This window comes from Prunus persica, chromosome G1 (assembly GCF_000346465.2).
Source record: "Prunus persica cultivar Lovell chromosome G1, Prunus_persica_NCBIv2, whole genome shotgun sequence".
Classification (NCBI taxonomy): domain Eukaryota; kingdom Viridiplantae; phylum Streptophyta; class Magnoliopsida; order Rosales; family Rosaceae; genus Prunus; species Prunus persica.
This window is the reverse complement of record NC_034009.1, coordinates 34,311,275-34,335,880: the sequence shown is the minus strand read 5'-3', so window position 1 is coordinate 34,335,880 and position 24,606 is coordinate 34,311,275. Positions and strand designations below refer to the sequence as shown.

Below are 24,606 nucleotides of genomic sequence, written 5' to 3'. Positions count from 1 at the left end.
TTGTTGAATAATAATTATATACTTTGAGCTGAATTCAGATGCAGTGAATTTGCCAAAGAACAGAACCTCTTCGCTACACGCAGTTGTTTCTTGAGGAGTAATCATAAGCTTGTTTCATTTGTGTTGTAATCGTGTCCCCAAATGTATTGGAAACACTACTTTTTTGTAACCTAGTATGTTGGAAAATACAAGTTATAAATTACCACTTAATTTATAATGGAATTCGGTAGGTATTTTTGTCTGAAATCATCTATTCATCAATAAATTTGGTTTAGTTTAATATTTTTTTAAATTCGAATAATATTTAATTTTTATTTAATCTAAACCCTATTCACTTTAACCAACTTGGTTTAACTTTTATAATAAAGTGCGGGTTAGGTTGATGTGATGAATGATTGCCAATCAGAAATGGACAAAAAAGATTTAGGGCTTGAGTATGTTCTAAAGTAGCGGAGGCTGGGAAGCCCATTGGGCCTCAGAAAGTTGCCGGGCCGTTGCGTTTTGTCCACATCATATTTTGGAGTGTTTTGGTTGTCTGATTAAACGAGAGGGATGATATTAAGAAAGGGGTTGAACTTTTACTTACACAATCATGAATCATCCATCATGAATCATCCATCCTGCTGCTTTTTTATTGATTTGAGGTTTTAAATAGGACGGTGGGAAAATGAGAGGCTTTAAGATTTGTCAATTTCCAGTACGAGAGCTAATACGCTGAGCTGGACAGTAGCTGGGCAGTCATCTTCTCAGTAATGCAAATTTAGAAGCACAAATTTCTAAGAGTATTTCCACCCTTAGGCCCTGTTTGGTTCATTGAATGAATTTGAAAGAAAATTATTTTCCATGTCATTCTCCAAGGATTAAGAATGGAAGATTTATTTTCCACGTTTGGTAATGTTGGGAAAGTAACAGGGAAATATCACTTTATTTCCTTTCTTATGTTTGTTTTGAGTATGAATTGAAAACAAAGTTTGTATAAATTTTTAATTATGCCTATATTAAATCAAATTAAAAAAATGCATTTAATCATATATTGTAATTCTAAATTATTAATGGGGATAAAATGGTCATAAAAAATATGTATTTAATGTTAACTCATTTTCCCAAACTTTCCCATGAGCCAGGTAACGATTTCTCATACCTAAACTTACTAAACATGGGAAAGCAATTGATTTCCCATTCACAAGTCTCCTTTCCCATGAACCAAATAGGGCCTAAGGTATGGGTAAGAAAAGGGCTGTCACTATTTACATGAATAGTGGTCGTCCCTGTAATTTTGTTTCCACCGAATAGGCCAAGGATAATTATTATTCACATGAGATATAAGGAAATGAATTTGTATAGAGTTTTTAGTGTGGGAAGTAAATAATATGGCTAAATATTTATTTAAAAAAATTGTGGAATTTTTTTTTAAATTTTTTTTAGTTGCTGATGTTAGCATTGTGTTATTTTATCCAAATAACGGCTTGGATTGAAATTATTAGTGGACTTGCCTGGGCTCGTAAGACCGACCCCTCACCTGAGCTAGACTTGGCGCGCTGGAGTTGCAATTTGGCCGTTGGGCCCCCCTGCTCGGGAATGCCTTCCGCAGTGGAAGTGGCCACATGAGGCAAAAGTGAGGTCAGGGTTAAAATCCATAAATAAATACCATGAAATAATAAATTTAAAAGAGTTATGCTATTTGGACACACAACATTGACCACCTTAACTGACCATGCCATGTCAATTAATGAATGCTACTATGAGGCCACTCACTAGGAATGCTAGGGTTTTTTAATTTGTTTTTGAATTGACATGACGACATTCATTAATTGATATGGCATGACACATCAGTTGCCACATAAGGTGGTCAGTTAAGGTGGTCAATGTTGTGTGTCTAAATAGCATTACTCAATTTAAAAAGCTAAATACTGAAACGAAACAACCAAAGTAAATTTAGGTTTAGGTTTTAGGAAAAAAAAAAACTTTTGAAAAAAGCAAAAAAATTTCAAAAAATACAGAAAAATCTCTCAATTTTCAAACTAAAATACATACAAATATAAAAAATTCCTTAAAAAAATTAAAAAATAAATAAGAGCACTTTTATCAATTTCAACTTCTTTTAAAAAACTTCTCTCTTTAGTTTTTTTCAAAGTCTCCCAAGAACCAAAAGCTAAACAAAGTGAGTCGTGACGGTGAGAGGAAGGACGTGACGTGATGTTGTTTTGAACCAAGAGTCAAAGCTAGTCGGCAAGTGCTATATGCTCCTGCCCTCCCGCCCGCGTATAACTGGACCCCACATCTCCATAATTCAGCAGAAACAAAACAAATTCCACTGGCAAAATTGGGCATGGTAGATGGCCAAACACTAGAGACACTCCATGCTCTCTCATCCATCATCCATGGCGGTTTCGTCAGTGTGATTAATCATACCATGCATGACGAAACGAATTTGATACATTGATGGCTCACCTCACCCACCCCATTCTATGCCACCCATTAATTAATTTACAATTCTACACCCAAACATTTACTCACCCCCACCCAACATGTCCACAGGCAGGGCCACACCACACCCACCCTAGCGTTCCAAAAAGTCCACAGAGCCTCCCAGACCAAAAAATAATTTCTCTCCTCGGTCTCGGTCTCTGTCTCTCTGTCTCCTCCGCTCTTCAGTCTTTAGCCCGCACTGTTGAAGATTATTAACTCCTCCATCTTCTAAAAATGAAACAGAACGATCCACCGACACGCATAACAATCCCATCAACCACAGCTACACCAACGGTCTTCAGGAAGGACACCTCACCTTCTTCTTCTTCTTCTTCTTCTCCATCATCCAAAGGCAGAAGCTTTTTGGACAAGACTCGCTACAAGTTCTGGGTTTTAGCTGCGATTCTCCTGCTGGCTTTCTGGTCCATGTTCACCGGATCCGTTACCCTCAAGTGGTCCGCCGGCAACTTAACTCGCCTCTCCGACGACTTGGACCTTCCATCCTTCGACGATCTCGATATTCTGGTACTAATATATTTGCATATGTTGTTCAATTTCATGGTTTAATCAAATTAAATTAAATTACTGTACTCTGTAGTAGAAATTAATTTAATTTGTGTATATAAACACAGGAGGTGGAGGAGAGAGAGAAGGTGGTGAGGCACATGTGGGATTTGTACACCCAGAGCAGCAGAAGTAGCAGCAATCGACTGCCTCGGTTTTGGCAGGAGGCTTTTGAAGCAGCTTACGAGCATTTGAGCAGTGATGTTGCCCCCGTTCGAGACGCTGCCGTTTTGGAGATTGCCAAGATGTCCATCCGCTCCATCATACTCGACCCCTTTCCCCTTCAACTTCATTCAGCGGTCAGTACATCTTCCTTAAGTTCATGTACATCAAGTTAAATTTTAGATAAATTTTGGTGGTGTGATCTCTCAAAACTTTACTCTCTGCTTTTTGATACATCAAGTCAAGGGGTCCTCTGCTTTTGTTTTGTTTTGTTGTCTTCTGTTTGATCCTAGAATCAAAAGAGGCATTTCAGAAATCATAAAGAAAATTCACCAGTCATAGTCCCTTATAAAAATTCACTAGTGTTCCAATTTTGACCTCTTTTGTTTAATTATTTATTTCCAGAGCAATAGAGAATTGAAAAAGAGATCCAAGAAAGAAGAGGAAAGCAACAAGGTAGCTGCAGCAGTAGCAAGTAGCTGAAAACTAGAAGCCTGCCTTCCATTTTGCTACTTACTCATTCAACTCCTGCTCAAAATTTGGAGGAAGAAGATGTCCGTCCACCTGGACTATACACACAATTTATATAATATAATTTTACCCATCTGATCTGTATTACAATCTTAACCCATTGCATGCACCGAGTTTTATATTAAGGAGGATTGCGGTGAATTCAACTGTTTGTTTATATTTTAGTGTTATCAGAGAGTTTTACAAAATAGTCAGACATGTACGTACCAAGTATTTTTTGTTTTATTTGAATTCCCCAATCAAGTTGTGGTATGATTCTGCTAAAATAAACTAAATTAGGCGTTCAACTGCTAGAAAGAGAGGAAGCGTGAAACCGATCCTGCATCACAGGATTAATATTTAGTTTCTTTAAATTTTGCACTGTATCAAAAGATATCTGTGCGGATTAGCTAACTGGAGCTATAACATAGGTTTAGGCATGTGTTAAGTTGGATAGGTTTTTTAGTTATTGACGACTTGATTGGGATATCTTGTTCCCGTCTTGTTTGTGTTGATTTTATGCAGTTGTGTTGTTTGGGGTTTTTCCCCAATTCACTAAGAAAAGAAAAAAATTGATCTGTTTCGAGTTTGACTATATATATATATATATATAAAGTAAAAGGTAGATAATGCTAAAAACATTCAAAATACCAGAAAAAATTATTAATTAATGCAAACATTAAAAATTAAAATTATTAATTAAATAAGAATAATATGATAAATTTATATTTTAAAAAATTAAAATTTAAAAAAGAAAAAAAAAATAAATACTATTTTTATAAAACACAACTATTTATTATCTTTTTTATTAAAAAATAAATTTAAAATTTTTAAAAAAAAGCCCTCTCGAAGTACATGCGAGGCTAGTAAATAAGAAAGAAAGAAAAGTCTGAGCTCCGAATAATAGAGAAGAGAAATGTCAGTCAAAAGTTGTCTTCCAGTGGGTCCCACTCCACGTAAACTTCAGACAATGCCACTGCCCCCACGCCACTGCAGAAGTAACAGTGAGAGGCAATGACCACTAAATCCGCGAGACTCGTTACGCAACTTCATTATTGGATCAGGAAAAACCCCGTATTTATTTTCCTTTTCATCGTGAACGAAGCAGTAATAAAAAAGATCAATGTTGATTTTTAATGACAATTTGAATTTATTTGGATTTTATTTATTTCTTATTTTTTTTGTCTGGTCCAATATAAATAAAATTTGACCCAAAAAAAAAAAAGAATTAAAATTAACCAAAATACCTCTATGTATGGTGATATATAAGGACTGCACTTGAAATAACATTTATTTTTTCTTTTTTCCAGTAAAATCCACGATAGCATGATGAAAATAAAAAGAGAGTTAAAACTCAAATCGATCACTAAACTGCAACATAAAAAAAGATAGCAGATGACAGAAAGATGGGAAGCAAGCAAATGAATGAAACAAAGGGAAAGGGTACCTCGATTGAAGAAGATGCAACGTCTCCCGCAGGATGATCTCTCAACTAAAGTAAAGCGAATAAAAATAACAAAAGTACTCTTACCACTGGAAGGAACATTACACAAAATCGCTCGAGCAGATAAAATTAGCACTGCTGCTGTGGCACTACAAAAGGGAAAAACAAAAAATTCTAAGGGCGAAAAGGTAAAAAAGCCATATACAGTCCAAAAGCCAAAATCTATTTACAACTGCCTTCCTGCCTGCCTGCCTCTTAATACCACTCCCTAATCCTCCACTGTCTGGATCTCACCCATCATGATGCGGTTACTCACCACATTAAATCCCAAAACAGCAGGGCTAACCTTCTTCCCTTTCTTCCCCTTCTTCTTGCCACCCCCTTTGGAGGACCCATCTTGGTCAACATCCCCGGCGTCTGCACCGTACGAATTCAGCTCTCCACCACCAAACCCGGTGAGCTTTTGATCATTCCGACTTTGAAACGCAATTTCAAGGACATCAGCCGATAGCAACTCCTTGTAGTTGAGAAACTTGTCGATGAACTCATGATCAGGATCGTACGACCCAAGGTTCTCTATTAGAAGCAACTCAGCCTCTGATCTGGATTGCTTCAAGCAAAACTCAAGGAAACTCGTATCTAGCAAAATTTTTAATTTAAATCAGTGATACAATTAATTATGACAATTAATATCGCAAGAAGAACGCATTTGGACAAACAAAAAAAGAAGCCTATATTAGTATTACACCTCTGATCAAGGAAGCCACATGCCTCAATTGTGTGTGCTGTGTGCTGGTTTTCATATCTTGGGGTGCAAAGATTACTATAAATTCACTTTTTAAGCTACGAGGAAAATCAACTCCTAATACCAACCTTATGCTATGGATTTCACGCATAATTTAATTAAGGCACTTGCATACAAATTCTTAAACAGGCTGGAAGGTCAACATACCTTTTGTCCCAATAAGCCTAACGCACTCGCTCTTGCACCAATCTCGGAAGTCCATGGCTTCTGCAAAGAAAAATATGATGGGGTAAATAGGCGTCAATTAATATCTTTGACAGAAGAATTAACAGTATCATGATAGCACACCTGATTGCTTGGTCATGGCATCTCTTTTTCCTTTTACAGATGACTGAGAAGAGGCAGGTGAGGATGAAAGTAATCGCTCAGTTGGTTTGCCACCCACTGATTTCTGCCGGCTCGATGAACCAGCTGAAGTTCCTTTTACAGGAGTATTTTTGACTCCCCAACTGCCCTGGCTTGCAAGATGAGGAAAATCTGCCCTGCTCACAAAGAAATAAACAAACAAAAAGACAAGCTCAGCTCAAATTAGTCCCCTACCAACATAAAAGATGTAAGCAAACTCCCACATGCATCCCACAATACAATTATGAGAGGCAAATTAAGGTTTCTATCTCAGAGAGACATGCAGCCTACACAACCTAACTCAATGAATTAATATCAAATAGAGAAAAAGAGTAAATATCTTACTGCTTATTTGCTTGCTTTGATTGGTCAATTGGGCCCCAGAATAAGTCATCTTCTACTTTGTGTTTCGACTGAGAAGCATGGGAATTAATCATGATGGGAGATGCAGTCTTAGACGGAGATGATGCCGAAAGTGACCATGAAGGAACATTATTGTGGGTGGCTGGAGTTGGCTGGGATTTCTGAGGTGTTGGAATCTGATTTTGGTGCTGAGCAGAAGAAACCCTCTTCTCCTGCTCCTTTTGGATGTCTCTTAAAGATGTGGGTTTAAGAAGCTTCCCAGAGTCAGTAGACCATGCTGGAGAAGGAGCCGGATTAGGCGTTTCTCCTTTCCAAAGAACAAAATCTCCCAATGAAGGCCCTGACGGGATTGCAGGCAACACTTCCTTTTCTTGCTGTACAGAACGGAAGCTTTTAACTTTCTCAGTGGGGCTTGAACTAATAGGCATATCTACTGGGGTAACTGACACTGAGACCTTAGTTCCAGTACCCTTTGATTTTGCTGACTTTTTGCGACTCTTTTTGGTGTCTTTTGCCTCAATGAAGTTATCGTCATCTACAGATTCTGAATGGGTGGGCATAACTTGTGGAGAAGGCTGAGTTGATACACCATTAGGAATCTCAACATCTTTTTCACTAGACTTGGCCAAAACCTCCTCTGCTAATAGATCATGTAATGGGCTCTTCTTGCTCTTTGAATTTTGGGAAGTTTTGGGTTTCCCAACATTTAACTCATTAATACCTGCATCATTTGGAGTTTCTCTAGATACTTTTGGTTCTGAATTGGCTACAACCCCAGCCCAAGGAGTTGGCAAACTTGAGGAATTGACAGAACTGATAACCTCAGGTACTATCACTTCTGTTTGTGCCTTCCTCTGTTCTTCGTGCTGAATTTCTAGTAAAGATTTGGCCTTAAAACCAGGAGCAGGTTTCCAAGCTCTCTGCCCAATCTGTATTTGGGTACTTTGCCCCGACTCAACAAGCTTAGAATCACCCTTGACTTCAAACGGTTCAGTATCGCCTCCAGAAAGTGGCTCTAATCTTTCAGCTTGTCGTGACTCTGAAACCTCTACAGTAACAATTTCAGATTTAATGCCTCGGTTGCCTCTTGTCTCCAATTTTGTGTCACCAACAACAGGCTTCTCAGCTTCAGACTGCTTTATTTGCTGTGAAGAGACAGATTTGGATACTCCTTTTGGTTGGTCACTCAAGGACTGTGCCTTGGAAGATTTTTGCTTCTTGGACTTCTTCTCAGAAGTCTTTCTTTGCCCACGTGCTTCAACATTCTTCACGTCAGCCACTGCAGGAACCTCATCATTGCACTTTTCCCTTTGAATCTGCTGTTCTTCAACCTGACTATCTGATTGAACTTTCACATCATAGACATGCTCAGGCATATCTCCCTCAGAAGCACCTACAGGTGGAATAGAATCTGCAACACCCTCAGAGATTGCAACCAAACCAGATTCGTTAGCTCTGAAAGTGTTTTCAGATGCCTGCTCCATAGTTTTAGAAGCATGAAAGTCAGAATCAGGTATGGATTTCTGCACAAGGGGCTCTTTTCTAGATTTGGTCATCACATCAAGCAAAGTTGAGCTCTTAACATTTGTCGACACTGGCAAGGACTCCTGATGGATAGCAATTGGTACCACAGGAGTAACATCCCGAGTTCTTTGATGGGTAATATTCCCAAACATTTGATGCAGTAAAGGTAACGAGGTGGCTCCCTCACTTACATTTTGAGAGATATCTTGGGTACCTTGTGGAGGCAAAGTCATGAAGTTATTAGCAAGTTCATTTTGCATATTAGGAACTGGAACGTTTGTACCACTTGAAAACATTTCTTGTGATGGCTGAAGCCGGGGAGGATCTATAGATGCATTCCCTTTCGGAATTGCAGAAGCCTGCATCTGTCCAAAAGATGGCTCAGTAAAATGCTGGCGAGATTGATGCTCTGACAGAACCTGCGAAAGCAGCTGCTGTTGTTGCCTTATCAGCATTTGCTGCTCCTCCTGTTTCTGTTGCTGCTTGAGTAACATAATCTTATCCAACAATGACATTTGTTGCGCTGGAACAGGCGCCTGGGAATGCAACTGCAATAAATACTGCTGTTGCAACATATTCATCAGTTGCGGATCTTGTAATAAACCAGAAGAGAGTAATTTCTCTTGTGTTGCAACACTAGAACTATCAATCGCTTGAGAAAGTAGATTTGGAAAAGACGGTTGATTCTGAGGTTGCAGCCTCTGCTTTTGGAATCCAAGTGGAGCCTGGGGAGGAAAATTCTGATCATACAAGTCCATCTTACTCTGGGTTGGGTCTGACCCACCTTGGACAGGAAAAGTTGACCAACCAGCAGCACTATTATTAATTCCAGATGACGACCGGTCAGTTAATCCTTGAAGAATGGACATAATTTCAGCATTTTGGGTTTGAGGAGGCTGATTTTCAGCCACTGAAGAGAGGAGGTTTGGATCTGGGACAACCTCCGACTTGGGTATTACAGATGAAGCATCTCTCCCAGGCCAATATTGATAAGGATTAGGAAAAGACCTCTGTCGCTCAAGAGCCATTCTCTTGGCCAACAGATTATCCAATCCAGAATGAGGCAAACCATGAGAATTGTTTCCAATAAGTCCTTGCAAACCTAAAAATAAAACACAGAGATTCACAAGAAGGCATCATGTGATAAGTAGTACAAATAAAAAGATAATATGAATAAGCTTATTGATAAACTCCCTCATTTTATAACTCATAATGTAAAAAGACTTATTAATAAAACCAACCTTCGGAAAAAGGAAAGTTCTGCAGAGGAGAGCCACTTGTATTACCAGACATCAGCGACTCCAAAAACCTATTCTCAGCTTCTGTTGTCGAACCCTGTTTATGTCTTGGTTCATTTCTCGCTATATCTGTCTCACTTAAACCAGCATGAATCTTCCCCACATTACCAAAGTTTGGCCTACTTGATGTATCTGTAACTTCATTTTGTTTAGGGGCACTAAATCCAGGCGGTGGTCTAGCTTTAGCTCTTAAATGAGGCATAACATCACCAAGTGCCAAAAATGGTGTATCTGTTGATGCATTTGCCACGCGAACTAGCAAATCTATGCCAAAATATCCAGCCTCAAACCAGCCAATAATGTCAGCCCCAGCAAAAGGGCCTTGAATTATACCCTGAGGATCTTTATAATAAAGCTGTAGATCCTCAGGAGAAAGCTGCTGAGGTTTTCTCACTTCCTGTTCCCTATCTAGAACTCCAGATGGCTGCCTTCTAATTATAGGGTCCTCACTGGTTTTCCATTTTGCCTCATCTCTACTTTCCCATTCATTATTAAGATCTTTCTGTCTTTGTGACCAGCCCATATCAGGGATTCTTGACTTGACATCACCCGGAATCTCTTTCCAATCATGCAAGCCTGCATGCGAACGCTCTCCCTGTGATGGAGATCTCCATGGAGTGCCAGAATGGGGAGTAATACTTCCCTTCATGGTCAAATCTGTATTAACGGGTGCCTCCTCGGCCCTTCTGAAAGGACCACTGTCTTCTCTAAGAGCTGCAAACAGAAATTACATTGAGTAAAATTTTTAAATGGGGAGAGCTATCTCATGTTAGTAACGCATGTAGCGATTCAAGTACCAGTCTTCACTTTCTTTTTCTTAAAAGAAAATCTAAAGGAAAAATAGATCATCATCCTTACATCCAGATTCATATATAGAAATAGAAACACATGCAAGAGGAACTTTGATACAAAATTTGAAAACAAAAGGAAAAATGTTTATTAAGAATCAAATAAACCAGTTCCCGATGAGCACTGCCCCAGAGGTTACCATTTTCCCATTCCATTTGAATCAACATAACAAGGTAGAGTTTATATTATCCAGATTATTTTTCCCACAGCCCACACAATAGTAACCAACACCAACATGCACATCGCAATTCAATCACAAGAAATGTTGTTCCAAAATCCTTTTCCTATCTTCAATTAACATACCTTCTGCCCTGAAATTGTTCTCTGAGTACGTCTTCTGATCCTGCATTATTTCTGCCTTTAGGCTGGATCCATGATGGAAAACTTGCCTTTCATGAGAAGAGCCCTCTAAATAATTTGGAATACCACCTTTTGAACTACCAGTGCTTTCATCTTTAGAATCATTAAGTGCGAGGGGTAAATCTTCCCTACTACCTGCTCAAACAAAACAGTTCCAACACAAGTCAATCCCCACTTGGAAAAAAATTAACATGCATACATAGTTTTAAAATTCTTAACAAGTAAACTACCAAGCTTTGGTCTTCTTGATTGAGTAAAATCTATCGGGTTCCTTCCATCTTTAGAGACTTGAGGAGCACCACTACTTACTATATCTCCTTTGTCAATTCCCTTCAAAAGGGCCTGCTCAAGCAGAAAACCATTCAAATGAAATGAACTGATGAAAGTATGAGAAATGTTCACAAAATTATTTATTGAATGAATATGCATTACCATTTCCTCAGGATTCGGTACACAAAGCGCCAAAGGCTCCAGCGGCTCATCCACTGTAAGAGAACTCGCTTCTATAAACCCATCAACTGATTTTCGATATGATCTCATATCAACCTTCCTGTATACATCAAGCAGCTTTGTCCTACTATACCTTAAAGGGGAAGGCTCTCCATGTTCACTTTCAACTTTGTCCAAGACAGTTCCTATAGACTGAGGAATAGTAGGACTACTGTTCATAAAGCCTCCACCGGAGGTAGCCCTTCCACGACCAAGAGAAAAAGTTGGTGGTGTATTTTCCCCACGTCCCCAACTAGATGAATGCACAGGAACATGTTTGCTTGCTGCTAGAGTCTGATTATGGGAAGGATCTCCCCTTCCTCGGGCTTGGGAGGAGTTTGATCTCCAAGGCCTGTAGAGATCCCCATCCTTCTCATCCTTTACATGATTTCCAACATGAGGCAAACCTTTATCCAGATGCATGCTGCCATCTCTGCCAGACTCTGCCCACTTGTCATGCAAACCTTCCACCTCTTTGTCATCAGGCCCCCAGCGTGTGTTCCATTTGCTCTCTCGCCGTTGGTCATAATTGGATTCCCTGTTACTAGAGTCAGTCCACCGCTCGGGTGGAGCACGGCGTGCTTCTCCAAAGTGTTTTGCAGATGAATTTTCTGTTCGTCGATCCATCCTGCGAGGGTCACCAAGCTCTTTATCCCCATCCCTCCACCGATCTTTGCGTCCGGAGGAGTTGGTGTCTCTTTCTTCATCGCGCCAGCGTTCACGACGACCACCTGTTTCCATATCCATCAATGATGGCCTGAAAACATCCTTCTTCTTCTGGGTATCATGAATCTCCTCACCATTACCTGATGCTTTCATGGTATCCGAGCGACTTCCAAAGGATGGATTTGGGCTGGGAGGTTTTTCCTGCATTTTTTGTTAAGAAATAAAAAAACAAAGAAACTCTGAATCAATTCTAAACTAATTATGAGAGCTAAGATAGAAGCGCATGCTAACTGGAAACAATTTAAGAAACTTCTCCTCCGCAACTACGCAGCAACAGAGGTAAGCAGATTAATATAAAATCATGAAAGTTACGATAACACACCCCAGTTAACATTCCAGGTTTACTCTCCCCGGGCTTTGGTAGAAGCCATTGCGGTGACAGTGGAATAGGATTCTCAGAACCTGATCCAGCTGCGTACATCAGAAATAAGCACTGGATTAAATGTCATATAAACGCATAATGCAAAGACATTGCATTACTGCCACCAAACAATTATCAAACAAATCCAACTAGCACCACCGTGGATCTGGTGAGAATACATTATTTCAGAGATGAGGGGAAACCTAAACACCCAAGCATGATTGACTGAAAAACATTATAATATTACTTATCGAAATCAATCAAAATATGAATTGAGAAAATACTTTTTCAGAACTTAGAACTATGATTAATTTTATGATTCAAGAATATTCCTAGAATGAGACTCACTTTTTTTTTTGTTTACAGGAATACTAAAGACGTTCTTCATAGACTTTACATGAACCCAAGGTTCCTTTAACATATTGTAGCACCATGTCCCCTAAAATCCCAGGAATTCCAATCATATATTGACACACTTTCAGCGAAAATTTAACTCCAGCATACCCGTTGTAATTGAGTGGCAAAAGGCATTCTACCACAAAATGGCTTAAATAGCTTTACAAGAACTAAATAAGCCCTGTGTCCCAATTTACGCCACATAAAATGCAGCGATAAACAAAAAAAAAAAAAAGGGTTTAATCGAAAATTGGAATACACGAACAGTGGCATAGGATACAATCACTATCACATTCTACCAAAAACCAGTTTAAGTTATGAAAAAATAATAGAAGAATTTTAAAAAACCGAACGCATAATATTATTTGCCCCAACCAATAAACGGGAAAAATATAAAATCGCGTTTAAAAAACCAAAGAAAAGTAATTGAATTCACTAAGATTAATCAAAATCCTGAGCACAAAATATTTATCAAAACCCTAAGTACGAAATATTTATCAAAACCCTAAACTCAGCTACCTAACACAACACCACCAACACAAACGGCAACGAAAACTATAAATGTGCGAGAAGAGAAAAAGTCTCTGTGACAATCTAGGGTTTTGGTGGAAAACTAGATGACGGAGGCGAATGTGAAAAACCGAAGAAGGAAATGGAATAAATACCTTTGGAGATCTGGGGAGGAGTGGTGACGGAGAGGTGGTGGCGGGAATCGGAGTTGGTAAGGTCGGCCATTGATGATCGGTTAAGTTGCAGAGAGCGAGCGAGCGAAGAAACCCTTTTGCGCTTTGAGTGAGGTGAGACAGACAGAAGGCGAAGGGTGGGAATATAAGTTTAAGGGCCAAAAAAAAAAGAAAAAGATCAAATGTGAGAGGGGTAGGTTAAAACAATTAACCTACAGGCGCACGTTAGCGTATCGTGTTTTATTGTCTCCCACCTCACCCTACTTTAGTATTGAACGAATGCGTATTTTGCTTTTTACTTCATGAGATATTATCCACACGCGTCTAAATAATGCCGTGTAAAACACGCCTACGCAGAAGTTTACCAAGGTGGCAAAATGCTAATGCCAGGTGACTTTTTCGGTTTTCCCTCGCATTTTGTTTGGGTTTTACATATATGAGGGGTGCGTACTGTGCCGTAAGCCGCGCATGTTAAGGGAGACTAAACGACCTCAGTTCCAAACCGTTTTGCAGTTGAGTTGCTGTACATTACGTGGAGCTGATCCAACGGCTTGGTTCATCAACGAAGGGGTAAGCGGACCGATCTAAATTATTGGGACATGGTCATGCCCAACTCGAACTCATTATTAATTTAATATTTTTATAAAAAAAATAAAAATAGGATTTCTGTACAATAGGAGGTGGGTCGATTTTCACCGTGTCTTTTTTAGGTTAATTTGAACTTTTCAATTATGTTTTTCTCTCCAACAAAAAATAAAAAAATAAATTATGTTTTTCTCTTTGTTCCGTTTGGATCTGTAAATTAAATAATTGAAAAGAATATATCAGTCTCAAATTCTTGGACCATAGGAGTTCAAGAAATTGTGGTTACCCATCGTTGGATATTAATTCAATTATTCAAAAAAATTTCTTAAAAGGAGTGCAAAATGAGTGAACCGTTAAATTTACATCCAACAGTGAGTGACCACAAATCTCTTGGACCCCTGAAGTCCAAAAGATCAGGATATGATTATACATTTTTGGAAAATAAATAAAGGATTTTATTGAATTTCTTTGTATGGCCTTTTGCAAAAAATAAAATAAAATGCAAATTATAATAATATGTGACGTTGTGGTATGAAATGAAAACAATAACATAGATAAGTTTTACTTTCCATTCTACGTGGAGAATCGATCATTTGTCTCTAGTTTTATTTTTGCATATATATGAATACACAATGATTCATGCTTCTAATAAATTAAAGGTCATATTCTATCGCGTGAATCCTATATGTAATTGTGTGAACCCTATATGTAATTGTGTGAACGTTAAATAATTGCTTGAATATTAAAAAAATTGTCAAGTAAACTTCAAGATATCGTGACACGAACCTTCAATAAAATGCTCCTTTGCCATAGAAATTGTATTCAAACTTGTTTGTCTAAATGCTTCATCTTTCATCAGGAATTCTACAGTGAGGGTCTTATACATGGCTTTTAAATGAGGTTTTATCTTTTAATCATTAGATCAGACTAACTAATTTAATTAAATAATTAATTAATTTAATCCAACAATTAAAAAATAAGACATCACTTAAAAGTCATATATAAAGCCCTCACTATAAAATCACTTTATACTTCATAATCTCATCCGCATGAACCTTAGAAGATCGCCACGTGGACTTCAAGGCATCGTTACCTTAAAATAAATTTGGTTGGACTGAAAATGAAAGCGAATACAACTTGACCGGGCTTTCGATCTTTCTTGTTTGACCATTGGGCTGAAATTTATGGTCCAGCTGTGAACGTAGGAGGGCCTCCATTGCTTATAACATGAGCCCAATTAAATCTCAGCCGAAGATCCCCAAAAATAAGAAGTGAAATGATGCTGGAAGTGGTGCAGGAGAAAGGTGTGGAGAGGAGACCATTTACATGTCTGCGCACAACACTCGTAATTCGTACCTACATCACAATGGCGGGAAAACTTTTCATCACGCGGGAAACACCATTTTTGGCGGGACTTTCTCTATTTAAACGAACCCCGTCCTCCTATCTGCTCCTAAAACCCGGTATTTGCAAATACTCGCATCACCGCCGTCCTCTTTCTCAACTTCTCAGAATGGCCCCGCAAGACGTGCAGAACGGCAACCACGAAGTCAAGGAGCCAACTCCTAAGATCGCCAAGCTTCACGAAAACAGTGACGTTTCGGGAAACCCCACCTTTTTTTTCAGGGTGAAGAAGCTATCTGAGAAGGCCGTCTTGCCCTCGAGAGGCTCACCTCTCTCTGCAGGCTATGACCTCTCAAGGTAAACCCAGAAACCTCCCTTTTTTCCCATGGTCGATTTTTACGAGAAAAATTATTGTAATCTCATGTGGATTTTTCTTTGTTTCTTTGATTTTGTGTAGTGCAACGGAGACGAAGGTACCGGCTAGAGGAAAAGCCCTGGTCCCAACTGATCTGAGCATTGCAGTCCCTGAAGGAACCTATGCAAGAATTGGTAAAACCCAGATCCCCAATTTTCCTGTTAAATTTCAAAAAATAGAAAAGGAAAATTTGATATTTTTTATATTTTTAAAGAAACGTGTTTCACTAACATTCTCTTGGGTGTGCAGCGCCGCGGTCAGGGTTGGCCTGGAAGCACTCGATCAATGTGGGAGCGGGAGTCATAGATGCTGACTACAGGGGCTCAGTTGGGGTGATATTGTTCAACCATTCTGATGTTGATTTTGAAATCAAGGAGGGTGATAGGATTGCACAGCTGATCATTGAGAAGATCATCACCCCTGATGTTGTGGAGGTTGAGGATCTGGACTTGACCGCCAGGGGCAATGGCGGGTTCGGATCCACCGGTGTCTAGGCAGCCGCCCGTTTAGCAGCCACGAGAGATGTCTTCCTGGGCTTAACTGTGTTTTTGGGATCGGGGACTGGTGAATCAAACTAGTTGTTGCAAGTCGTAGGTGACTGGTCTGCTCTTGTAATGCAAATATTTTCAGTCAATGGCTAACTGGTTTTGTTTTGCACATTCATAACATGCCTTCAGAAGACAGACCAAAATGGATTCATGAAAGTAGAAAAATTGCAACATGAAAGTTGTCACTAAAATGGATTACCACTGAGTTGTTTGGGCAGCATTGCTTCGTACCCTGAAGTAGCCTCAATTTAATTATAATGATGCTCAATGTAAAGTTAAACATTAGAAAAACTGCAAGCGTAACCAAGACCCAGATCACTATATACTGGGTTCATATACACGAGGTTAAAACTTTATTCGTATTGACTTTAAAGTTGAATATTTCCAGAAGGTAACTATATCCGCGGCAGAAGCGTAGGAAGATCAGCAGGAATATCTGAACTTGCCTGCCAAATTGATACAGTAATCTAGTGTCAGGAAGATCCTATAAGTAGTAAATATCAAAATGTATTTTCAATTAATTGCATTTTAGTTGTGTGTTTCCAAATGAAAATGTGATTTGCCATGATATCTCCCAAGCATTATTTTTATTTTTAATTTTGGCTGTACGTACCTCCAAATATTTTTTTAACAATGTTGTAGTACTGTAATTAAAGCCTTCAATCGGTTGCCCTTTTGTGCGAGATGCATTGAGTTGCTTTCTAACTTGAGTAGCCAATGACTGCGTTAACAAACATGAAATGGATATGTTAAAATATATGAAGGGGGCAAAACAAAATAAACTTCAAATTGGATCAGCGGACAGATGTAAGTTGATGCAATTCTTATATTCATTTTGGTCTAGTGCGAGAACAACACTGAAAAGGTTCCGTTGTACCTTCCCCAATTCTACTCCCCACTGGTCAAAAGAATTGATCCCCCATAGGAAACCTTGGACTGCAACTCTGTGCTCGTAGATTGCCAACAACTGGATACAGGCAAGAAGGTATTAGAAAGAATACAAGAGCTAGAATGTTATGTTTTAGAATTGAGAAGTTAGCAAATATGTAGTAAATGACAATTCATCAAGCAATTTACTGTTTGACTTTGCATATGCTAACACAGAAGCAGAAAAACCATTTGAAATTGAAACATCAAACAATTAGGCATGACCAAAACGCATAACAAAAGGTAGAAAATGTAATTAAATAGCAAACCTGGCCAATATTGTAAGCATTCAGTGATGGAAAAAGAATGCTGAGAGAGGGCCGGTTTCCAGAGAAAGTCTGTGAGAGATATCTTATAATTAGTGCCACTTATTCACTTATAAGCCAATGACTGAAGCCAATAGGAACTCACCTTATGCGGGATAAGATGCTCTGGAACATTCTCTTTCTGCAGCTGTTCTGGATGCTACAAGAAACTTAATTCTGGTTAGACATGAAAAAAAATCCAAGGTAGTAATATGTGCTCTCATATTAGTGAGAGAAATGGAGAAATTTCTTTGCTAATCTTAGTTTTATCATTTTTTTGTTTTTGTTTCTAGAATCATAGTGCAAACTCAATTACCTCAAAAGCAAGGGTATAAAATGATGTCGTTTTAACATATAAAGCTTTTAGTATACTGGGCGGTGTTTGGTTCAAATGTAAACCCAGTCTTCCAGTGTCCAGGAGTAAGCATAAAACATACCTTCCCATATGCAAGGGCATCTGGCTGCGCAAAAAAGTTAGACATGAGCTCATCATGGTTGCTCACCACTTCACCTGCAGCAAACACGTGAGGAATTCTATATTGCATACCCCACAAACCAAACATCAAAATAAAAACTTCGAGCAAGACATAAGAGTTTTAAATTAGGTACCTTTCAGGTAAACAGGTTGTTGACTCTTCACAACACCAATAAAATCACAAGGAATAACACGGCCCTGAACATTCAAGAAGGAAAAAAAATAATTATCAATGTACATCACAACATAAATCAAAGTACCAAGAATAATTATCTGAAGCTCAGAAATGTGCTCAGTGTTCCTTCACATAAGATTTAAAAGCTGAAGGTTTGGTAACACTTTTGAATGTAAAATCAGTTTTCATACATGATATCACTGAAAATTGTTAGAATTAAACAAATAATAGAACGTTGATCACCTGGTGAATTAGTTGGTAAAAGCTGTGCTGACCGTTTGTTCCAGGTTCACCAAAGTCAATTTCTCCGGTCTCAAAGGGAAGTATTACACCCTCAATTGATACACCCTTGCCGTTACTTTCCATGCTAACCTACATTGCACAAAAAAAAAGGAAGGTATAAGAGCATTTAATATAAAAATGCAGATAGATGACTAGTATAAACTTGCCTGTTGAATGTGCGGAGCAAACTTCTCCAGTGCTTGGGAGTAAGGTAAGATAGCCTAAAAAATAAGCACAAAGAAGTTAAAAGACAAAATTGATTGAGACTTACAAATTTGAAGTCTAGAAAGGATAAGGTAACACTCACTCTTGCAGGGTATCCAAGGAATGAAACATTCCATACGCTCAACAGACCCAAGAGAACCTGAAGCAGGGATGAAACGGTATATAACACAAAAATAATTATCTCATAAAGCTTTACAGCTAAGCTACCTATCTAAATAGGTAACCACAACAATATACCCCAAACTTGAATATAGAGGTGGCTAAGGTGTCACTCACCTAGAGAAGAATCACACTAAAAGGTGAAACAAAATGATTATATGAATGAACTGAAACTCTGATGAGATTCATTGTGCACCGATATTTCTGTAACCCACCGGTGTTATAGGTATTTTTATGACTCACCAGTGTTACAGGTACCATCCTTGCCATTCCCAGTAGGAAATGCAAGACAATCACTCTAACAATAATCATGACGAAAACATCCTTAGGCACTTACAGGGATATTTTTCTCAAATGGTGTTGAGTAGAAGTGTTGATCAATGCTTGAAGCCCCCTTTAAAAACCTTTGAGTAGGAAATATAACATCCTAGTTAGTATATACAAAGATCATTTCACCAACCATTGAAACGAAACAAGAGCCTTTTCCCTCCGAAAAAAAGGCATTGACAGAGAACTGGAAAATGCCTTTTGGGAATCAGATCACCGAGTTACATCAGCATCAGTGTTTATGTAGATATTGTTTTCAAAGCTACTGTTAACAAATAACATAAAATATCTTTAAAACATCATGCCGCGCCCTATCTGAATTCTTATCTTCAATTTTTTATTTTTTCTGGAAAGAGTAATGCATTCTATGTTTGTCATTTTGATTCAAAGTGCAGGTTCAAAATTGTTTCCCAAGTACATATATTTACTAGAGAAAGCAACAAATTTATTTTCTTCTACATAGAGAAAACAGGATAAACAATTTAAACCTAATATGCATTGACAAATGGAGTAGAAATCGAATCTATGTATCACAAACTTCAGAAATGATTCAAATACAATTGAAACAACCATGAGTTGCGTACTTCTCAACAACTGAGAACCCATATTGAAGAGATAAAGGCAACACTCCAACAGCACTGCAAACTGCAACCAGAAATTCAAAAATAATAATTAAACATCAAGGTAGCTGAAAATATATACACAAGAGGGCAAATAACTTACCACTATACCGGCCACCAACCCAGTCCCAAAATGCAAAAGCATTATTTGGGTCAATCCCAAACTTCTCTACAAGCTGAAACAGAAACACACAAAGATAATACACAAGGATAGCTTTCTTGCGAATAGACCAAACTTCAATGTCTACGAAGATTGTAGATGAAAAAAAAAATCATATCTGTTTTTATAGCCACTTTAAAAAAAAATACGCACACTGTAAATTAAAGGCTCGTATTAGAGAATCTTTTATAATCCATCACAAATAAAAGGCACTAAGATCTGTTTGTATAAAACTGTATGAGGGACTAAGATCAAATTTATATAACAATTAAGGAACACATGAAGATGGAATGCACACTTTCACAGGTTTTCAATAGAGCACCTAAATCAGCCAATATTTCCATCTTAAAAAACAACCTTAGTCCTGATGAACTCAATAAATAGCATCAGCATAAAAACCGAAAAGAAAAAAAGCACAGAAATTTAGAATGACCAACGAATAATGAAAAATAGTTAATTAAAATTAATGATAATCTGAATGTTTAATCAACTAAAGGCATGAGGACAAAGGAAAAACTCATACTGTAAGATTAGTGCTGACTGCTACCATATGCTTTGCAACTGCATCAGGCCTGAAAATGTTATGCTCAATCATGAGAGAGGCACAGAGAGAGAGAGAGGGGCAGGCAGATCTTCAAAACTCACATTTTATCTGACAAAATCAATAATTAAACTACAAAAAGGCATAATAAATTTTCACTCCATCATTACTATCTTGAGTACTAAATTATTTCAATTATAGCATTACTAAGCTATTCTAAATATGATTCATTCCGCCCACTCCCAAAGATTATTTACTAAGTCTAAATTCAATCATCAAATATGTAGCAAATCCTTAATCTGAAATAACTGTTCATATACTTGAAGAAGTGTTAGCAGTGCACTAACCCGAGAGAAGATGAAATCCATTCCCTAAGGGTTCGAGCATTCAACATAGTTTCAGCTGTTGTAAAAGTCTTCGAAACTACCACAACTGCAAATATCAAAAGAATACAAACGATAAGATACCCAACATAGAGCTTAGTTTACAAAAGTCAATATTTAGTGATATAAGTAAACTTATGCTTACCGAGGGTAGTTTCTGGGTTTAACCCTGCAATATTTCTGGCAACATCAATAGGATCAACATTTGCAAGACTGCACACAGAGGAAAACAAAAGATTAGAATACCCTTAGACCGGAATCATTGATCCTTGGATAAAAAAAATTATGCCACACATAATTATCAGAAGTGGAATACTGCCACTCGTTCTGGGCCATGTTACTGGCTTTTACAGAATGCATCTAATCTTTTAACCCAACCACCAAAACTACAACCAAATATTTACACAGATAATGCATCTAACATAGTCCCTGAGTATGGGCTATGCTTCTTCAACCACCACAACTACAACCAAACACACAGAATACAGATTGCTTTCAAAATTAAAACAAAAGAAAGTTTGAAAACTAATGCAAAAGCATGTGATGTCCTAAAATCCTATGTGCCGTATCAAATACAAAATGCTTTTCTACATGTCTTTAACAGATGAATGCATCCTTCCTTCAAAAACTATGCCACAGAAATAAACTAATGAACACAAACAAACCAATCAGGTAGAAGGAGCTAAAAGAAAGATAATCCACAATGTTTGACAACAGTAGTGGGAAATCACTTCAAAAGCCTCAAGACATGGATTCTTACTATTAGCATCATACCAGCTTTTAATTTATTGATATAGAGAACTGGAAATTAATCAATTAAAAAATCAATATGTAAGTACTTACAAATGCAGCTGCCTTCCCCTTGCTGTTTCAATAGCCTCGGGATCTGTAAGATGTAATCAAACCAATGAACACTGCCCAAACTTTATTCCAAAGCAAGCTTAATCATTTTTCATGAGGAAACTCACACTAAATAGTAAATAAGACTGCAAAATAGAGTTATAAATGGATAAAATGGAATGCATCATCTGAACCTGTTTGAAGAGCTGTGTGCACAAACAGAGGACCTAAGAAGCTGCCACCAATACCAACAGCAATGACATCCTTCAGGGCTTTTCCTGTGGCTCCAACCTACCACAATTGTCAATTACTTCAGAATTCAGGCAATATGGACCCAGAATGGATACTGAAAAAATTGTGGTTGATTACCCAAGATCCACTTCGAATACTCTCAGAGAACTTTTGGATCTTGTCCAGAACTTCCCAAACATCTGGGACCACATTTTTCCCATCACTTTGTATAACTGCATCCCTTGGAGCACGTAGAGCTACATGAAGCACTGATCTATTTTCTGTGCTGTTTATCTGAAGGCAACACCCAGAAGAAAAAGGAAAAATAAATAGAATGCAAAAGAATCACATGATGGTTTCAGAAATAAGCTGGTCTATTGTGCTCACGAAAAAGTTTCTCGCAAATTGCAGATAAAAAGTGTCCAAATTAGCATTTTAATTCCATATTTATCCGCACTCTACCAAAGGAAAATAAACTTGAACTTACATGCTCTCCACCAAACATTCGGTTAATCTTTTCTTTGAGGGACGCAGCCTGCATTGTGGCATAGACAACATTACTTAGAAAACATATTCACCCAATCCCTTGGCCCCCATGACAGACTAGTTATGAATGGGCCAACCCCACCTCTGCTAATTTGAAAAGCTTCTCCAAAGTTTCAGGTGTGGCACGTTGCCGTGAGTAGTCCAATAGTATCCCATCAAACTCACTATTAGAATATACACACACATTATCAAGTTATTCATGACTTCACATATAATAGTTGAGACAGCCTACAACAATATTCATGTCATACACTTCACGTATCATATAAACAAGGATGAGATGAAGTAAGATTAAAGCTTTCAAAAAGTTCCAGCAGACGCCTTACTCCGTCATTAACTGGGACCGCTTAACATCATTCATCAAATCACGCAAATGGGTTTTGTTTATGTCCGCAACATGGGCCTGAACAATGAAAACTATCCACATTTAGAACAGAGATCTGAAAACTTTCATACTGCACATTGCAAAGAGGTACTGTCTCAATTACCTTCAAATCCTTCCAAGGCTCAGTATCAGAGATCAGAACAGATGAAGCCATGATGCTGAAACACTTCACAACCAAATTCCTGCGTTGAAATGTGTTATTACTAATAAACCATTGCCCCATTTTCAGAGTAACAAAATGCAAATATGCGCAAATTACTCTCACGCACTGTTTGGAACAGATAAATTCAAGACAATTAAGCCATCTAGCAAATCATTGACTATGGAAGAAATAAGAGATTTTCTTTCTTTAAATTTTTGGAACAACTTTTTCTCTCCCTCTCTAGCAAGCTCAAAGTGACAAAGTGAAAGGGCACATCAGCACTGATGCCCCGAATCAGTTTTGTCATGTCCAATCTAGAGTCGGAGCCAGCAGCAGAGCTTGGACTTATTTCTTGAGACAGAGATTGATAATAATGCAAAAAACCGATCAAACCGTATTTAAATACCCTGGTTTCCGAAGAAAACTCGGATAATCTAAGCTATACGTTTCTCGAACCTGCCATGTTTCTCTCCTTCATTTTTTGTTTCGTTTAGCCGATCCTTTCTTTGCTAACAACAGACAAAATCGACATTTTTACTGACTCCGTATCATCTAAGACCGTAACAAGAACAGCACATCGTACTCGATGGTATACCAAAATTTCGACCAAAAAAGGTGGCGTGAAAAAAACGATGCAAAACAAGAAAACGAAGGAAACAAGGAAATCAAATCCGAGTGAAAATAAAGAAATTGCGAGAACAGAATTGAGATGATTAAACTATAGGATGTCAGTGTACCTGAGACTTTGAGAATGTCAAAATTCTTTGGTGTAGAAGAAGATAGATTTGTAGATGGAAAGAGGCTTTGGAATTACGCTAGGGAAAAAGAGAAGCTTCGAGCTCCAACTGTCACTTTTGGCCTACTCGGTGACTCGGTGACCCGGTTACGTGTCTGTCGTCACGTGAAATCTGGCGTACTTTTCAGATGTTTTGACACGTGGCCAACCCGATTGTATTAAAGCTTAATTACTTTTCACAGAGAGATCGAGGAGGGGAGAGAGAGATAAAGAGAGAGAGGAGCCAGAAAGAGAGAGAGGATGGGAGTGCGAGGTTGGCTTCGATGTTCTATGAGTGCAAGGGGAAGAAAGAGGGGGAGAGAGAGGAACAGAGGTATGAGTGGGTTGGAGATTTGGGGCGGGGGGTGTCTTGGGGGTCTGGTGGGATGACAGGTAGAGGAAGAAGGGAAAAAGGGATTTTTTATAATTATTTTGTACTGTAAAATATATAAAGTCTCTATTTTATATATAATTTGGAGTTAAAGTTTAAATTTACTAAAATGCTTATGCCACGTAGCACACTAAAAAAGAAAATTTTAAAAAGTTCCGTTGCCGGGAATCGAACCCGGGTCTCCTGGGTGAAAGCCAGATATCCTAACCGCTGGACGACAACGGATTGTTGATATGATTACAACATAAAATATTTTTAAATAGTTACCTTGACAATGTGAGACAAGAATGTAACCTTGCCATTCTATATTGTTTTTATTTTTTTAATGAAAAAATATTATTTAACCCTTCCATCATAATATTGGTGAATGTAAGAAAGTTGTAATTGTTGTCCATGCTTTTCACGCACTCAAAACAGTAGAATGTGTAATACGAATTCCCCCATTTCATGCTTATATTTGGTCATTTTATCATTTCA

General features: G+C 38.1%; 4 protein-coding genes and 1 non-coding gene across 6 annotated transcripts; 2 read left to right on the top strand and 3 right to left on the bottom strand.

Moving 5' to 3' along the window:
- Positions 2,299-4,013, top strand: LOC18793699. Its single transcript, XM_020559930.1, has 3 exons — positions 2,299-2,994; positions 3,102-3,332; positions 3,601-4,013. The coding sequence occupies exons 1-3, from the start codon at positions 2,704-2,706 to the stop codon at positions 3,676-3,678; spliced, it is 600 nt and encodes a 199-aa protein (XP_020415519.1). The 5' UTR covers positions 2,299-2,703; the 3' UTR covers positions 3,679-4,013.
- On the bottom strand, positions 5,128-13,522 carry LOC18792304. Its single transcript, XM_020559903.1, has 10 exons — positions 13,331-13,522; positions 12,231-12,319; positions 11,126-12,049; positions 10,924-11,035; positions 10,637-10,828; positions 9,428-10,198; positions 6,645-9,288; positions 6,243-6,436; positions 6,102-6,161; positions 5,128-5,788 (listed from the first exon to the last, which is right to left on the bottom strand). The coding sequence occupies exons 1-10, from the start codon at positions 13,398-13,400 to the stop codon at positions 5,418-5,420; spliced, it is 5,427 nt and encodes a 1,808-aa protein (XP_020415492.1). The 5' UTR covers positions 13,401-13,522; the 3' UTR covers positions 5,128-5,417.
- On the top strand, positions 15,220-16,349 carry LOC18788336 (deoxyuridine 5'-triphosphate nucleotidohydrolase). Its single transcript, XM_007225885.2, has 3 exons — positions 15,220-15,634; positions 15,735-15,826; positions 15,942-16,349. The coding sequence occupies exons 1-3, from the start codon at positions 15,300-15,302 to the stop codon at positions 16,184-16,186; spliced, it is 672 nt and encodes a 223-aa protein (XP_007225947.2). The 5' UTR covers positions 15,220-15,299; the 3' UTR covers positions 16,187-16,349.
- Positions 16,398-24,177, bottom strand: LOC18793964 (glucose-6-phosphate isomerase, cytosolic). 2 transcript variants are annotated; one of them, XM_007221745.2, is made up of 24 exons: positions 23,701-24,177; positions 22,925-23,003; positions 22,763-22,839; positions 22,519-22,600; positions 22,378-22,425; positions 22,029-22,184; positions 21,854-21,950; positions 21,663-21,705; positions 20,965-21,032; positions 20,784-20,868; positions 20,419-20,467; positions 19,839-19,911; positions 19,700-19,760; positions 19,126-19,192; positions 18,712-18,768; positions 18,572-18,625; positions 18,366-18,494; positions 18,082-18,145; positions 17,910-17,983; positions 17,579-17,632; positions 17,437-17,505; positions 17,118-17,207; positions 16,854-16,961; positions 16,398-16,686 (listed from the first exon to the last, which is right to left on the bottom strand). In XM_007221745.2, the coding sequence occupies exons 2-24, from the start codon at positions 22,973-22,975 to the stop codon at positions 16,636-16,638; spliced, it is 1,707 nt and encodes a 568-aa protein (XP_007221807.1). In that variant the 5' UTR covers positions 22,976-23,003; positions 23,701-24,177; the 3' UTR covers positions 16,398-16,635. The 2 variants fall into 2 exon arrangements, with proteins under 2 accessions (XP_007221807.1, XP_020415507.1); XM_020559918.1 differs by lacking the exon at positions 23,701-24,177 and adding an exon at positions 23,420-23,631.
- Positions 24,283-24,354, bottom strand: TRNAE-UUC. The gene has a single exon. It is a non-coding gene; the product is annotated as a tRNA-Glu (tRNA).